This window comes from Pestalotiopsis fici (genome assembly GCF_000516985.1).
Source record: "Pestalotiopsis fici W106-1 unplaced genomic scaffold PFICI_Scf_1, whole genome shotgun sequence".
In the NCBI taxonomy this organism is placed as follows: Eukaryota; Fungi; Ascomycota; class Sordariomycetes; order Amphisphaeriales; family Sporocadaceae; genus Pestalotiopsis; species Pestalotiopsis fici.
In genome coordinates, this window is record NW_006917091.1 from 3,795,226 (window position 1) to 3,811,330 (window position 16,105).

At 49.9% G+C, this 16,105-nt stretch overlaps 5 protein-coding genes across 5 annotated transcripts; 1 reads left to right on the forward strand and 4 right to left on the reverse strand.

Moving 5' to 3' along the window:
* Window positions 1–852: 852 nt before the first annotated feature.
* On the reverse strand, window positions 853–2,021 carry PFICI_01151 (uncharacterized protein; the record flags this gene model as incomplete). Its single annotated transcript, XM_007829732.1, has 4 exons — window positions 853–1,037; window positions 1,185–1,364; window positions 1,482–1,529; window positions 1,619–2,021. The coding sequence occupies 4 exons, from the start codon at window positions 2,019–2,021 to the stop codon at window positions 853–855; spliced, it is 816 nt and encodes a 271-aa protein (XP_007827923.1).
* A 417-nt stretch (window positions 2,022–2,438) lies between these two features.
* PFICI_01152 (uncharacterized protein) lies at window positions 2,439–3,521 on the reverse strand (the record flags this gene model as incomplete). Its single annotated transcript, XM_007829733.1, has 1 exon — window positions 2,439–3,521. One exon carries the CDS (start codon window positions 3,519–3,521, stop codon window positions 2,439–2,441), a length of 1,083 nt encoding a protein of 360 aa, XP_007827924.1.
* Window positions 3,522–5,372: 1,851 nt separating this feature from the next.
* Window positions 5,373–6,807, forward strand: PFICI_01153 (uncharacterized protein; the record flags this gene model as incomplete). The annotated part of the gene is made up of 3 exons (XM_007829734.1): window positions 5,373–5,478; window positions 5,637–5,895; window positions 5,988–6,807. The coding sequence occupies 3 exons, from the start codon at window positions 5,373–5,375 to the stop codon at window positions 6,805–6,807; spliced, it is 1,185 nt and encodes a 394-aa protein (XP_007827925.1).
* A 268-nt stretch (window positions 6,808–7,075) lies between these two features.
* On the reverse strand, window positions 7,076–12,667 carry PFICI_01154 (uncharacterized protein; the record flags this gene model as incomplete). Its single annotated transcript, XM_007829735.1, has 4 exons — window positions 7,076–8,151; window positions 8,212–9,221; window positions 9,283–12,124; window positions 12,178–12,667. 4 exons carry the CDS (start codon window positions 12,665–12,667, stop codon window positions 7,076–7,078), a joined length of 5,418 nt encoding a protein of 1,805 aa, XP_007827926.1.
* Window positions 12,668–13,624: 957 nt separating this feature from the next.
* On the reverse strand, window positions 13,625–15,786 carry PFICI_01155 (uncharacterized protein; the record flags this gene model as incomplete). Its single annotated transcript, XM_007829736.1, has 4 exons — window positions 13,625–14,227; window positions 14,274–14,814; window positions 14,870–15,526; window positions 15,626–15,786. 4 exons carry the CDS (start codon window positions 15,784–15,786, stop codon window positions 13,625–13,627), a joined length of 1,962 nt encoding a protein of 653 aa, XP_007827927.1.
* Window positions 15,787–16,105: the final 319 nt, after the last annotated feature.

Below are 16,105 nucleotides of genomic sequence, written 5' to 3' on the forward strand. Positions count from 1 at the left end.
AAGACACCAGCGTAGCATTGTTTTTAAAGCATGAGAGACGCCCCAGAAATTGGGTGTCTTATTTTTTGGCGTTCTATTGGGAAAAGCATCCCAAACGACATACTGTTTTTTTTTTCTCCGAAAGCATTTTTCAGCATCATGGTCTGCACTATTCTCTCGATACCATAGCACAGCATCGATAATTGCCCATGTCAGCAATTCAGCCACCTAGACCTTGCACCATTCTCGGGCATTCGGAAGAAGCTTGCGAGATGGAGAGGGGATCTCATGATCCATATTTTGGGGTAATGGATAGGAATCATTTGAAATCCAAGAGAGTTACCGCCGATAGGAAGATGCGTCACTATATAGGTCTGAAAGAGGTTATTTGGAAATATCCTTCGGACAAGAACTATTCATGTGCTGCTATGTGATTAGCTTGCCACTTAACGGCCATGAAAGCACCATATTTCAGCACAGGCCAGGAACCTTAATTTAAACAAGTCAGAGTTCTTAATCATTGAGCTGGTCGGTCTCTCTTAATGAACAAGTGTATGTGATTGACTTGTGTGTGTATGTATGAATTATTGCAACACCACAAGCTGAAGCCCCTTTGCATACATTGAACTCGAGAACAATTCTTGCCCATCACATCATTCCATAGTGTGCTGTGGGATTATCTTGAATATGTGCTTTCATCACTTGCTTCTCCTGCTACCTTTTTTCTTTATTCCCCCCTGCCATTCATCAGTCGAGTGTTGATTTCCGCCCCCTTCCTCGAGCTTGCTTTGAATCAGAACATTCCAGAGTCATTGCCCCTCCCCGGGGTAGGGAGCATGAGGGGGAAAATAAGCTCAAGTCTCTTTTGCTCTCTCAAGCCGAAAAGTCGAGGTGCGTAGGCATGGACACGGCGTCGTCGGTACGCTTGGCGTTGGAAGGCAACGGGGTGGTGTAGGCCGGCTGGCGATAGCCCTCATCGCACATGGGGCCGCAGGCGGACTTGTTGCCCAAATGGTCAAAGCAGCCCAGGGAACCATTGTGATTGTACAAGATCTGGTCTGGTTGTTTTTGATTTCACATGTCAGTTTTCCGTCTTTCGTCTTCTCCTTTCTCCCCGACCTTTCTGTTTTGGGATGTTGGGGGCGAGCTGGAAAGAAGAGATGAAGCTATGGGATAGAAAGAAGGACTGGAGGGGAGATCCTTACTGAGGTTGTACTTGGAGGGCTTGAGATTACCGCCCATGTCGAAGCAGTTGCAGGTGAGGTTCATCCAGAGGTGGCTGGTGGCCTCGAGGCCGCAGTCGCGGCAGGAGCCCTGGTAGCTGCCATCAGCGTAGGGGTAGAGCTCGCCGTTGTTGTTGGCGACGCAGAGGTTAAGATCGTGCCCTTTGTTGTTGTAAAAAGATTTGGTATCAACAAAGGGGAAGTAATCACAGAGTCTTTGGAAGAGCTTTGCAACTTTTGCTTTATTCTTTCTTGGATGGTTAGGGAGTGTTTACTTACAGGTCCACTTGTTCTCAAAGATGGCGAGATTGTCGTCAAGACAGTACACTGCAAGCTCTTGGTTAGCACAGAATATCAAGGGTGTGAACAGACGTGAGTTCTTGAGAGTTTGAGAAGGAAAGAAGAAAAAACCTTACTGCCGAGCCAGGAACCAGTCAAGTTGGCTCCGCGCCAAGTGCAGTTTCCGAGGAAGCCCTGGGCAGCGGCGCGCTGGCCAAAGGCGACGAGGGAGGCGGCGATGGTGTTGAGCAGCTTCATGATTGCAGCATAGATGGCGCGAATGACTCGGGGGTGAGATGCTGCTGTGATGAAGACAAGGAAAGAGCGTGAAGTGGAAACGACAAAAAGGAGCGTGAACAAGTCGATGAAGCCGTCGACGTTGTTGATTGAGTCAAAAGCGAAGGAGACTCGAAGGAAGAATGAAGAGTGATGCCTCTCACTTCGATATTGTTGATTAGCTTGGAAGAAGAGAAAGGTTAGACAGGAGGAAGGGGTGCCAACTTTGATGGGTGACGAGGCAACGAGGCCATTCGTTTGCATCGTACTGGACTGAGTGTCGGAGGCAGTAGGAGGGAAAAGTACCTGCAGCGTCTAAAGACCTTGGGTACTCCATGTCGTGGTAGTCGCCGGCCCGTCTGAGAGTTGTTTGCTCGTCACCACGTGCGGCTGAACGCGTGATTATTCCACTTGTCTTACGGTGAACAGACAATGGCGTCGTAAACTACGAGACTTGCCTGGTTGATACTCTGTGCTCAATAACTAACATGGACAATACCCCGAGGTTGCCTTGCATTGAATTAATGATTTCTCCTTGCACATGTTTCATTATGTCATTTATCCTCAGTATGTTCAGAAGATCACAAGCATTTCACTTCAGGTGTTGTTTGATAACAGAAAAAAAAGATAATTGATTTCACTCGCGTCGAGTATGAAATTGATCATGATTAAATTCAAAAACTATGGGTAATCTTGGAATCCAGCACTTGGTCCGTCCCTGTCTAGCAAATATCTAAATCTATCCCGCTGGTCGAGGAGAATTTTGGGTATATCGTGGTTATTCTCAATCCTTTCATAATGTTCCGTCTCTCTTGCCCAGACATCCTTACCCTCCCGAACATGATCTGCAATCCAGTCTCTATTGCGAAAGAACTCGTGGTTCATCCACTGATGCGAAAATGACGACATTTTGGTCAAGAGCTCCTCAATCGTGGAGAAGCACGACGAGCAGTGCCACCCAGCATCCCAGAGGTCGGCCGTCTCGAATGCAATCAATGGTGCAAAACCACCGTCCCCGTTCCTGAGATTGACTGGAAGAATCGTATCCTGTCCCTGATAAAAGGTTGCCTGCGGATGTGCCCACTGCTGTCCCATGTGCAAATACTGAAAGCTGTAGTAGAAGAACTGACTCCGCAGGTTGAGTCGCCGCGGAAAGTCACACGTCTTGAGCAGAGTGATGGTCTCTGGACGGATAATTTCGTCCACGTCGGCCACGATGATGACGTCCTTGTGCCGGGGCGCCCGCGCATCGGTGAGCCTAGGCAGGACCTGATCGTACATTGCGTTTCTCTGCAGATCCTCCCAGTCCCATGCCGGGTTCTCGCGATCAGAGTGAAATCCGGGTGGGATCTCGAGCTCATGATAAATGATCTTGTCGCGGAAGGCTGCAAACTTGTCCAGGTTGTCCTTGATGACCAAGGGCTTGTCGAGATTGGTAAAAGTCTTGGGGGACTCGACAATTACAAAATAGTCGACATGGTCGTAGGTTGTATTCAATCTGATTTCTAGCCAGTCGAGTTCCGTGTTCACCATGAGAAGATCGTAGACGCGCCTCGTTGAGCCTTCAAAGGGCTGCCATCCATGCTGCTTACACAGGCCCTGTTTGGCATCGGCTGTGGTCAGGTCGGTATCCAGACCAACGTGCAAAACCCGGTGAATCGACCTGTCCGTCCAGTTGGGATTGAGCCAGATCAGAGCAAAGACGATGAAAGTAAAGATCAGCGAGACTCTCAACGAGCCCCTCTTGTTGACGCGCGCAAGCATATTGCTGGCGGCGAGCGAGCAAGCAAGCAAGCAAGCAATCAGTGACCAGTGACCAGTCCCTGTTATTTTGAGTCGCATAGAGAGAGATACGCCTTGCTTAATGATCATGACGCAAAAAGAAAGAAAAAAGGTTGCGCCTGCATGTAAAAGTCGAGGCGCACATGTGAAACTGCACCAAGGCGATTTCCGGCTTGACCATTGATGATACAATGCCAAGTTGGACAAGAAGAAAGAAAAAAAAGAGGTCAGGCAAAGGGGCAACGACGATACGACGAGAGAGACAGAACACATGCCAAGTTCTTGTATTTTCAGGTTATTCACTGCCGTCACGCAAAGAATCCAAACATGGCCTAGCGCCTGCATTGTTTTCAGGGGGTTATGTGTGGTCGCTTCATTCTTTCCCATGGGCCATTGGCATTCGTAAAGGATTGGATTGAATTTGTACGTGCCTGAAAGTAGCAGAGTGTTGTTTTTAGCGAGACCAACAAGACCTGGCCCTGTGATTGATCCAATACCACGTCGGATCGGCGCTTCTCTCTGTGCCACTTCTCATCAATGCTCTCCACCTTCCAAGAGAACCTACAGAGTACCTGATTAGTAGGGGGTCCAGCATCTCCACTGACAAGTCTTGGCTCCAATAACTACAACGCAAGCTCCTCGTATTGGAGAGGAGGCTGTGGTGTGGTGTTTTTCGACCTAGTAAGTAGGTCAACAAGACACACTAGGTCGTAGAAGATATGTAGGCATGAACCTTTTTGCACGAATTCGCTCATACATTATATTGTCTTTATACCCGGACTGGTATGTTCAAGTCGGTCATGGCATGTAATAGGTTTAAGTTTTGCTGCAACTTCACGATGCCGTCCGGAGGTCCGTTCATGCCAGTATTTCTGACGACGGATTGCTCGGCTCTGGCCCGACCCCATACGTAAGACACTAATCTAGAAAATACGGGGGACGCCAATAACAAATTATATCTGACAAATGAGCTCCCTTTTGCTCAACCACGCGTCGTCCATTATCAATGATTAAAGCATTGATACTAATATCTGGCAATGGATGATCAGGGACCTGCCGTATATGATGCTCCAATAATCCTATGAGTTCCAAAGTACATCAAAGTCACACATTCCGGGCAAGACAGCTTCTAGCTTGGGATTGACACACCATCTTCGGTGCAATCCATAATGAAATCACTATACACTCAGCCAATTGCTTCAAACCATTGATGGCGGCTGGTATAGATGCGTGGCGCGTTTTATTAAAGTCAGTATAGACGAGATGACTAACCTGCATTAGGCGTAGGTGGTGTACGGAATAAAATGTAGATAGCAGATCTCTTTTTTTGCGAGATCTTATCTCGACGACATCGCAGTTTTTAAGACAAACGCCCCATATTAAAGACTAAAGATTCAACGTGTTTTCCGTCCTCTGCCTGAGCTACCCGCACGTAAGGTTCAATGATAAGCGGCCTTTACTCCGCATTGACAACTTGCGTTATCGAGATAAGCGCCGCGTTTACTCAATCCCCCATACTCAAAACTATATTCTTATACACGGTAGGATATTATTGTGATTCGCCGGAACCGTTTTACACACACTGAGCTTTGGGACGTCCGGATAATGGCGGCGAAGAGACTGCCGTGGCCCCGCGCCTTTCGGATGACAGCCGCCGACCGATCATCGGCTGTACCGCTGCTCTGTAATCACGGCTCCTCCTCCAGCTCCAGCAGAAGAGGAAGCTCACACTTTGCATCTTCATTCCGGTCTGTGGCTACCTGCACAACAAGATTCAGTAACAGCAGATTTTTATCGAGACAAGCTCACTCGTCTTACACCACAGGCTCAAAAATGGCTCAACAAGAACTTGATCCAAACCAGGCCTATGAGGAGAATGGGGCAAGGTCGGCCAGCACCTGGCTGGGACACCGGGGCAATGCGGCATTCGATCTGCGAAGTGAGTCTTGTCTACAACAGCAGCCTCATGACTTGCACCATATGGCAAGAAAGAAGAGAAGAAAAGTCCAAAACTTGCACATGTTTAGAACTCTCACACTTTCTTTTTCTCTTATACAACAAAACTGACATGTTTTTCTCTACTTTTAAAAAAAAAAGGCGATACTCAGACCACACCGACGCTAGAGATGCTGAGGGCCATTGAGGTGACGACGCTCGACGACGACGTCTACGCCGAGGACCAGACCACGATTGACCTGGAGCGGCACGTGGCGGCGCTGGCGGGCAAGGAGGCCGGCCTGTTTGTCCTCTCGGGCACCATGGGCAACCAGCTGGCCCTCCGGTCCCTGCTCACGCAGCCGCCGCACAGCGTCTTGTGTGATCACCGATCCCACATAATCAAGTATGAGGCTGGAGGGTGAGCAGAAACCAGCCTTGAAACTACACAATTATTTTTCTCTTAAACTTGCGGCTGATGTTGAGGATCATTCTTGTCCTTTTGTAATATAGTGTCGCAAGTCTTTCCGGCGCCATGGTGTCGCCCATAGTCCCGGCCAATGGCCTGTACCTCACCCTCGAGGACGTGGAGCAGCACGCCGTGCTAGACGACGACGTGCACTCGTGCCCGACGCGCGTGATTAGCCTCGAGAACACGCTGGGCGGCGTCGTCACGCCCCTGGCCGAGGTGCGGCGCGTGGCCGAGTTTGCCCGCGCCCACGGCATCAAGATGCACCTCGACGGCGCCCGGCTGTGGGAGGCCGCGGCGTCGGGGGCCGGCGGGCTCGATGAGTATGCCTCCTGCTTCGACACCGTGAATCTGTGCTTTTCCAAGGGCCTCGGCGCCCCGATTGGCTCCGTCCTCGTGGGTCCCGCCGGCGTGGTCAAGCATGCCCGCTGGATGCGCAAGGCTATCGGGGGAGGACTCCGGCAGTCTGGCGTGGTGACGGCCGCGGCGCGGGTCGCCGTGGACCGGACTTTTGGCAAGGGCCCCAACGGCCAAGGAGGTCTGCTCCAAGGATCGCATGCCACGGCCAAGCGCGTCGAGAAGATTTGGACCGATCTGGGCGGCAAGCTCCAGTATCCCGTTGACACTAATATGCTGTGGCTGGATTTGAGTTCCATTGGCGCCACGTCGTCGAGATTTCAGCAGCTCGGTGCCGAGCAGGGACTCAAACTGTCCGGGCCGCGCATCATTACCCACTACCAGGTAGGCGAGGATGCGATCCAGCGCTTGACCAAGGTTTTTGAACAAATGGCTGCCGAACAGAAATCTGAGCCGACGGTCAATGGAACGGCGTCGGATTCAAATGGTGGATTATACAAGATGTGAGATGAATTGGATGGCAGCAGGATAATCAGCGTCTGTTGAAGCAGTAAATTGACCGTAAGGAATGAAGCTAACTACCAAGCCGTGGAAAATAACAGACGTCAAGTCAAGAATCAATGTGAGCCAGTAACGCCACCCTCTCATGTATAACGAGCAGCAAATTCATGAGACATGCGAAAAGCACAAATTATCAAAGCCAGCCAGTGTCGTTTCATCGGACAGAGACAACCGATACCGTCCCCGAGGCCATCAATGGCTGCTGATAGATGACCTAGTCTTTCTTTGGCATCTCGTCACTCCATGCTGTAGACTGCTTCCTCGAGTACTGAATGCTCACAAAATCACTCTCCTTTTCCTCTTCCTTCTCCTCGTCTTCCTCGTGCTCATTGTCCTGATTCGAGTTGTCCTGATTTGAGGTCTTGGTCTTGGAGTAATACCGCTGCCAGGAGTAGTTCTCTCCGAGACGCCTAGCGACGTCATTTGCCTCGTTGAGGCTCACGAGTCGACGCTTGCCCGGATGGTCCGCTTGGTACTTCTGCACCAGATTCCAGACCTGCTCCTTTCGGGTTGGGATCGCCGGTTCGCTGAGAATCTTATAGATTTTGGGAAGCCTGTCGACGTAGCTGTTGTTTACATTGTACCGGTCGAAATTGATACTAATATCTGGACATGGCTTCACCTTCATGCTGATGACTTGATCGTACGCAATCTCAGCAGGAGTCCTGCCGACAGAGTTTTCGCGGTACAGCAGATTGGGGTTGTGGTCGAGGATCACCTGGGCATGCTTGGGTAGCTGGTATGCCACGGCACTGTGAAGGACAGTATCGCCAGATCCGTTCAAGATGCCAAGATCATCTCCTCCAGAGAGCTTGAGCAGAAGCTTTGTGATCTCCACATGTTCTTCGCTCTCTTTCGACTCAAAATGATGATCCTCCTCCCAAGGATGAGAGCGAGTTGTCTTGACCTCTTTGGCATCTTTGATCCAGGAATGTAACGGCGTGTCACCTCCATGAGTGAGGTGAGTGCGTTGAAGGAAAAGATGAGCCCTGAGTTCTGGGTCCAATAGGCTGAGAAGGCTCTCAAGCTTTCCAAGTTTTGGCTTGTTGGCCAGCATTGCGTGGATGATATTATTGTAGTCTTTGTCCTTGACGGATTGATCAGCGCCAGCATCAACAAGAGTCTTTGCAAACTCTACGCGGCCCATGAGACAAGCTAGAAACAGAGGTGTGTAACCAGATTCCGATTTTGCCTCCAAGGAGGATGGATAGACCCGGGCCAGATACTTGATGAGACGATTGGTCTCATGCCCAAGAGGTCCGAGGACAGCAGCATGAATCACCATATCATCTATTTAAACAGTCAGTATCAAAGCCTCAAGAAAAGTAGGACGTATCCAGGTAAGCTTACTTTGAAGACCAAGCCACTTTGTAATGGCTCTGTCGAAGCCACCCGGTGATTGCTTCAAATGCTTTAGGCGCGGGTCCTCCTTCGCCACCTTGGACTTTCCAAACTCCAGGTACTGCCTTGTCGGAGTATCGCTCAAGAACCACTCGACAGAGGCCAAAGAGCCTTCGACAGCAGCAGTCAACAAAGGAGGCACTTGACTGCCTGTTGCCTTGACAATGACATTGCGACCGGCGTTTGCCCAGTCTGATCGTTTCTTGCCGTACACAGTAAGTCCTTGATAGTACTTTGGCTTTGTCTTCATCTCCACGCCACTCTTCTTCACCAAGTGCTCAAGTGGGATACCCGCGCCAAACCTTGCAATAACGTCGCTCAACATATCGGTCCGGCCCAGGCTGACAGCCAATTTGAAGTCAGCCTCGGAAAGTGAGTAGAATCGGCTCGATTCATCCTCTTCTGTCTGTGCAGGCGCGTGGGTTCTGAAGTAAACGTCCGTGTCCAAGAGAAAATTGAATCGTTCCTTGTCATTGTGTTTCAGAGCAAAGGATAGGGGAGTGTTATTGCCAATTTCGTCTTCGATCTGATCGCCGCGCATGATGAATAAAGGACACGACTTGTTTAGTACGGAGCTAGGCAGCTCATGACTCTTGACCTTCATGGAGACCTGGCCAATGTTCTCAATGGTGAACTGATCATCTACAATCTCTTCGTAGATTCTTGGGTTGTCATCACCGTCGTCGTCCGCCTCTTCATCGCTGCCATTCTCGTCCTCGTCTCGGGTCATCTTGTAGCGTTTTGTCTTCTCCTCTGGGGGTGACCATTGGGCCTGCACGATTTCAAGAATGGCCTTGGCTGTGTCAAGGTGACCTCTCAAGAAGGCAATTGAGAAGGGTGAATTCCAGCCGAGGTCTAGTACAGCCACCTTGAGAGGCGGCTCGGACTTGTCGGTCCCCCAGGCAGAAAGTGTCAAGGACTTGATCTTCTCAAGATCGCCAGTCCACGCAGCCTCGAATCTATTGACAAGCTGTTAGTTCATGGCTTCTCCTGTACAGTCAGAGTGATGGGAGTACTTACAGCTCAATATAGGCTTCTCTTCGGATTTCAGTCACATCAGAAGCACCATGAATAGTGTACTTGTATTCGTACGCGCGATCCTTCCCGTTACTATCTCCTCTCGGCTGTTTGACTGGTGGTGGGATATCAGGGAACTGCTGTGCAAAAGTCAGAGCACCCTTGGCTACGAGGGCTTCCTCAACCTGTTGAAGCTGTGAGATCATCTTGTTAATGGTTTCCTTCTTGGCCTTGATGTCGTCATCATTGTGTTCCTGTCGTGCCTTGTTAAACAACTCGACCTGATGATTGTATAAATTGAACTTGTGGTCGATGTCATGTTTGACAAGCCAATGCTGATACGTGCCAGCCGTGAACTTCTGCAGGAATTCTTCCGTCCCTTGTGGCCCAGGAGGAGCTTCAGTGTACTTGTTTTGGAAACGATGGCCACCGCCATAGACAGTAGTGTGAAAAAAATATCTGGTCGGCTCATCCTTGTACTCGCCCAGAATCTCGAGACATCGGCGCACTTCATCAAGAGCTGCACATCCTTTGTGATGAGTGCGTGACCACTTATCTTCTAGCACCTGCTGGCCTTGCTTGGTGATGACATTAGGGTCTGCTCCACGCTCTAGGAGGTCCAATGCCATGGCTGGCTCCATTGAATGAATAGCAAGGATCAGGGGTTGCTCTGTAGAAGATTTGAACTTCTTTTGATTTCCTTCAAAGCCAAACTCTGCAAGATTCTTCTCGAAAGAAAACTTGGCTCCCTTTAGCCACGATTCAAAGTCAACCTGGGGGTTGGCTCCGGCCTCAAGAAGTCGAAGAACCATGACTGGGTTATTCTTCTCAATAGCTGTCATGAGAGGACTAGTTGCATTCATCCTCCAGAATGCGCCACGGACAGCAATGTGATTGATGGCCGTCTTTAATCCCAACTTGTCGTTCTCCCAAAGAGTCTCAACAAGCTTGGAATCGCCATGTTGCACGTAACGGTGAAAAGCCGTGACACCATCCACGTCAGCTTGGGACGAACTTGCACCTAGAGCCAGGAGAGTCTTGGCCATCTCAATGGCTTTATCCATAGGCAAAGCCAGGGCAAGGACCAGAGTCAGGATAGCGGCGCGAGTCTCATGAGACTGCGAAGCATCGCCAAACTTGACGGGGTTGAGGATATCGGCAGCAAATTCTTGTGAAAGGAGCTTGACAACATCGACGTGACCACCAACGATTGCATAATGCAGAGCGCTGCAGTGTGAATCCCAAGCCACGACATCAATCTTATAGAAATCTGGATCAGATGCGTCATCGTCGAGCGGCATAGCTTCTTCAGCCTTGGCAGCGTCCTCATTCTTGTCAATCTTGACAAAAGAACCAGTCGTGACTGAGTGCACATCATTGTCTGAATTCTCATCATCAAGCATCTCACCGTCTGACTCGTCGTCCTCGTCGTCTGTCTTGTCTGGGTCACTTTCAATCTTCTTTGATTTCGAGTCTTGACCTTCCAAGGCGGTTTTCGTCTCAGCCTCGCGTACCTTGTGGCGCTGGTCCTGTTTGTCTTCTTCCTCCTCTTCGTTCGTAGCACTCTTGGTAAGAAGAATCTTGACAATCTCGACATTTCCACGAGCAGCAGCTAAATGCAAAGCAGTTCTACCGTCGGCTAACCGAGCAATCAGTCTAGCGCCGCGGTCTACCAGAGTTTGCACGATAGCCGGGGATGAACTGGTGACGGCAAGTTGCAATGGAGTTCTGCCAGTGTAATCTCTCTGGTTGGGGTCAGCACCCTCCTGAGCAAGCCAGTCCTCGACATGCTCTAGGTCTTCATCAACAATGGCCTGGCATAGGCGTGCAGTGTTTCCAACATAGGCCATTTCGGTCCAATCGTCATCGGTCAACGGGTTGAAAGAGCCAATCTGCTGTCGACCTGGGTCATCGATGCGAAAGGTGACTTTGCCTGAGACGTAAATCTCGCTCTCCTTTTCTGCAATCTCAACTTCCTCTGCAGTTTCTGGTTTGGGACAACTGCCACAACAGTCTTGAACGACGTCTTGGACTCTTCCAAAGAAAGCCGGATGGCGATGGAGGTAGACCTCGCGCTCCTTGGGCTGATTCCACTCGGCATTGAGCAGCAAATCTCGGGTATAGCACAACTTTTCAATCTTCTTGGCATTGAACTTGGCACCGTACGGAACAGTAAAGGTGTGGTAGTTGGAAACTTCTTCCTCATCGACCCAGTCGGCAACTTCGTCTTCATGGGCGTCCTTGATATTGCCAAAGAGCCTATACTGATGTCGGTAACCAGGATCAGGACGTCCACGTTCCTCACGGCGCTTCTTCAAGTAATGCTCCCGGGCATTGGTCGTGGGAAGACGTTCGAGAATGAGGAGACGAGCAAGACCGAGAGTTCTTCCAAAGCTGCGTTCAAAAATGGTTGGATCGACTCGAGACCGATCAAGCTCTGGCCAGTATACCTCAAAATTCCGGTGACTGTACTTGGAGAGTCGATTCTCATACGAGGGGCTTCTGCGGCTCAAATCAATGGGGTTGATCTGAGTGATATAGGACGCCAAAGCTCTTGGTGTGCAGTAGACTTGCTTGCCATCATATGCAGCACCTGAACAGTCGATGTCGAATCCGGTCAGGATCTCGGAGACATTCTTGTAGACTCGCAACACGATTTGAATGTGGCGTGTCGGGTATTGACTGCAGATTGTAATGGCATTCTTGGTTCGAACAACGGTAACCTCGGATAGGATAGCGTCGCGGACAGAGGCCTCGATCTGCTTGATCTTCTCAATGGCTTCTTCCTCGTTCAACCCATACAGGAAGAGATCAATGTCAGAAGCTGGAGCAAACTTCTCGTGGTCTACATTGGTCAGAAAGGATTGAAACCTGTGCCCATATTTAGGCGGTACTTACAATACTTTCTCAAAGTCTTCTTGGACTTCTTGTATCCTTCAGGCACAGGAAGCAGGCAATTGACAGCAGACGAACCAGCTGCAACGACATTGTTCCAGTCTAGATCGACGAGTGAGGACTCGCAGAAAACGTTGAAATTGTGGCGAAACTCCTTCAATGACTCCACCACGGCAGGAGAACCGTCTGCTCGACGCTTGTCATCGGGTAGGGTCATGATATATCTCTCCTTTTCCTCGGTGGACTCAGCGGCCAGGTTGCGTGCCCGCGTCTTGATATCTGGCGTGTCCTTGGTGAAGAGGGGCAGGACATTCATGTAAGGGTCGTCCAAGACTGCATTGTGGCGATCTTGCGCATATACTTGACGCAGACTGGCTTCATATTTGCGATAGGGACCAACCAAGGTCTCAATGGGGGTATCTGGGTTCTTGGCAATATAGCTTACCAGTTCGTTGTGAGGAACTGGCAGCTTGGGAAGTTCTGGGATGGCCATTTCGTTGTCTTGAGGCTTTTGAGGAGAAGAATGATGATGGGTAATTCGACGACTCTGAACACAACTGGGGAGTAATTGTCGTTGTCCGTGTGTAATGGCAGCTACTTTTGTCTGAATCAAAGAACAAAGAGGTGGCCTGCGAATGATGAAACAACGGGTGTAACTGAGCAGAGTCAATTCATGTCAAAACGAAGGAGTTGAGATCACTTTTATACACTTTGCCCCGTCTCCAGGCCTTTGACGTCCTGAACATATGCATCTTGTTTGAATTTGCAGAGGTGAGGTGCTAATTGCCTAGGCCGCAGCGGCGCGCCTTGGTTTCACGCGCTGCTGCATGGAAAGGAGAAGGAAGCTATCGCCTTCCCTAGCGCGCTCTTCTGCCTAGAGCTGCCTGAGCCAAGCATCTCAACGCGAGAATCGTGCGAGGTCCCGTGACCAGGCAGATGCCAGCCCGTGTAATTCATCAAATACAAAATACCATTTCTGCCTGGACCGAACCACTCAATGTACTATGATGCCTGCGATCCAAAAGATTATGTCCAGTTTGTAGAGCTTGTGGTAGACATTGGAAGTATGATCCAGTCGGACAGCTGCCTAGCGCTATCCTAGCTAGGGTGGCGCACAATCCGTACACTGCATCAATGGTGTCGATCCTACCTAGGTAGTATAGGCGCAGAAGTCCCATGTCACTGGTGAAGGATCATGTTGATTCAATATTGCTCTTTCATCTAGAAATGATACAAATATATTGAGGATCATGATCCAATTGTTCATTCTTAGAGATTGTCCCCAACCAGCATTGTAGCCACCATAGCAGGATCAAAAGAGCAAAATATTTGGAGATGGAATTATGATTCAAAATAAGCAATATCATTGTACATATAACCATTGAATCATCGACGTAGAGCTATTCATTTCTCATCAACATGGTCCAAACGCTTCGTCTCCGCCGGCCACCTAAACATTACCAGATCGCCTACCAAACTTCTTAACCCATCTGGCATCAGAAGCATGCAACTCGACTGCGCTCGGTGGCATGTTTCTCTTCTCATTGTTATTCGCTGCCGTGATATTACCACAATCGGGCCGTGTAAGCTTCGAGTTAAAGGTATCAACGGCCCAGATCAAAACCCCATTTGTCCAGCCGAACCCCTCGACCACTTCGTACTCGCCTCCGCCGCCGACGGCGTTGGTCGAGTTGTCGCCATACTTTTCAAACATGATGCCCACATCGGAAGAATTAAATCCCTGCAGCTGCGGTTCGTCATCGGTCGAGCCGCCCGTGGCCCGCCAAGTGCAAAACGTGCTGTCGAGGTAGCGCTGGGCCAGAGCGAGGGCGAGGTCTTGCGTCTGGATATAGTACGGGTCATCCTCTCCAAATGTTGCCGGCGTGTTGAGCAGCCCATTGATCAAGATGTACATGAGCGGCGGCCAGACGTTGGGCTGGTCCCACTGCTGCCCTGTCTGATAGTTGGTCGCTGCGATCGCTCCAGCCTTCTCAGCGAGCAGATCTGCCACCCTCTGATAGACAATCGTGACCGCCAATGGGTTATTCTTGAGCTGTGAGGGCGCAGCGCCGAGCCAGAAGGGATAAAAATTGGCCCACATGAAAGAACACCTGGTAGCCATCTGGAGCGTCAGCTTTCTGTGCAGCGGTGGTGTCCGTGTCGGACGGGACATAGAGGTTCTGCGAAGCTGATGTGAGATTGTAGTCGAAATAGCTGTTATAGGTGTCGTTCCACATTAGTGCATACATGGCTTTGGATCGCGCATCCGCCAGCTCTCTGTATGCCTTGGCTCCCGTGTCATTTCCGCTGGCCTCCAAATACTCGGCTATCTGTATCTCATTTGCGTAAAGAATGGAGTTGAGGTCAACGCTGACAATGTTTCTCGTGTTCAGGGACCGCAAGGGGAAGTAAACGTCGTCGGCTGCATCAGATGGGTTGGCAAGCCAGCGACTAGAATAATCCCAACCCGATTCTGCCCCAGTCGCCAGATTTGCGTACAGGTCTGCCTTTTGCGAATCGTTAAGGGCCTTCACTTCTGGGTAGATGATCCCCGAGGTGGCATAGTATGACTGATTATTGGCAGATACATAGTCTTCTCGATATGACTCTGGGCGTGGCTGAGTATTTTCCACGTCGTAGCTGAAGCATGTCAGCACTGCACTTTCACATCAGCATGGTAAGGTTTCTTCATTACCGATTCAGAGTGTAGGTGGTCTCTCCTGCTGTAATCTCTACACTTCGATTGTTGACCCAGAAGTCATACTCCTTGATCAGTAGTGGCAGGGCTCTTTCGAGGATACTGGTATCGTTGGTATATTCCACATATGTCTTGACCATTTGGGTCAAAAGAGGTGGCTGCGACCGATTGAGATAATAGAGACGAGCACCATTTGGTACGAACCCAATAGTTTCAACCAAGTCCAAGAAGTTTTCGATTATGTTCTTGGCAATCTGTGTGAAACTCCCGCCCGTCCGGTATAGTCCCTGGAGAATCCAATAAGAGTCCCAGTAGTAGGGCTCTCTGAATCTGCCACCGGCAACGACAAAGGTGCGATTCAGCGTGATGAAGCTGTCCACACAGCCCGTGCAGTTGGCTGCGCCTACATACTGCCGCGTGAGATCCGGCCATATGTCAATGACCTTTTCTGTGTATTGCCGAATCACAATGTCACTGGTCTTGTTGAGAAACACGGGGTCTGTTGTGAGCTGATCCGTGGGCACAGACGTCAGTTCGGAGCCGGCCTCTCCAAAATACGTCGAGAGAAAGTCATTCAGTTCAGTATTGTTGCTGATCGGCTTGGTCAAGTTATTGAAAGCAGCAATCACCTCGTCCAATGGGCGAATGGTGGGGCTTGAACAAATCGTCAGCAGTGTGTACGGGCGGAAGAGAGGGGGACTGGGAAAAAAAAGAAAACGAAAAGAGGGCCTCAACCATCAGGTAGATACATACAGGTCTACAAAGGTCTTGGAGTCGGAAAATGGCCTGGCAAGCTCAATTTGCTCCAGGATATCGCCTTGACAGTACAGTGGGGAGTCGCATGGTGCAATGACGGATCCGTTGATATAGAGACCATATACCCAACCCGGCAAAGCCACCGCCACGGGAAGCATGAACTTTTTCAACAACGCCATGCTTCAAAGTGATAGCTCGTGGTTGTGCGAAGTCTGCTCTCCACTTTGGTGAATATATCTGCGAGAAGGTGAATTCCAGTGTACTGCACAGGTGAGGTAATAATTTAGGTTTTGTCAATCCAGTATCAGATGTGTGATCATAACATTGGTCGATTCTAGCATTCCAGAACGCAACGAGGCTTGTGAGAAAATCAACCGCGGCCGACGCCGGTGAAATATAAAACAAGAAATCGGATGCCGCTTTTTATGTAGACAATGCTTGTATTTAAGAAAAAGAGGCAGTGCCCATTTTGTACGT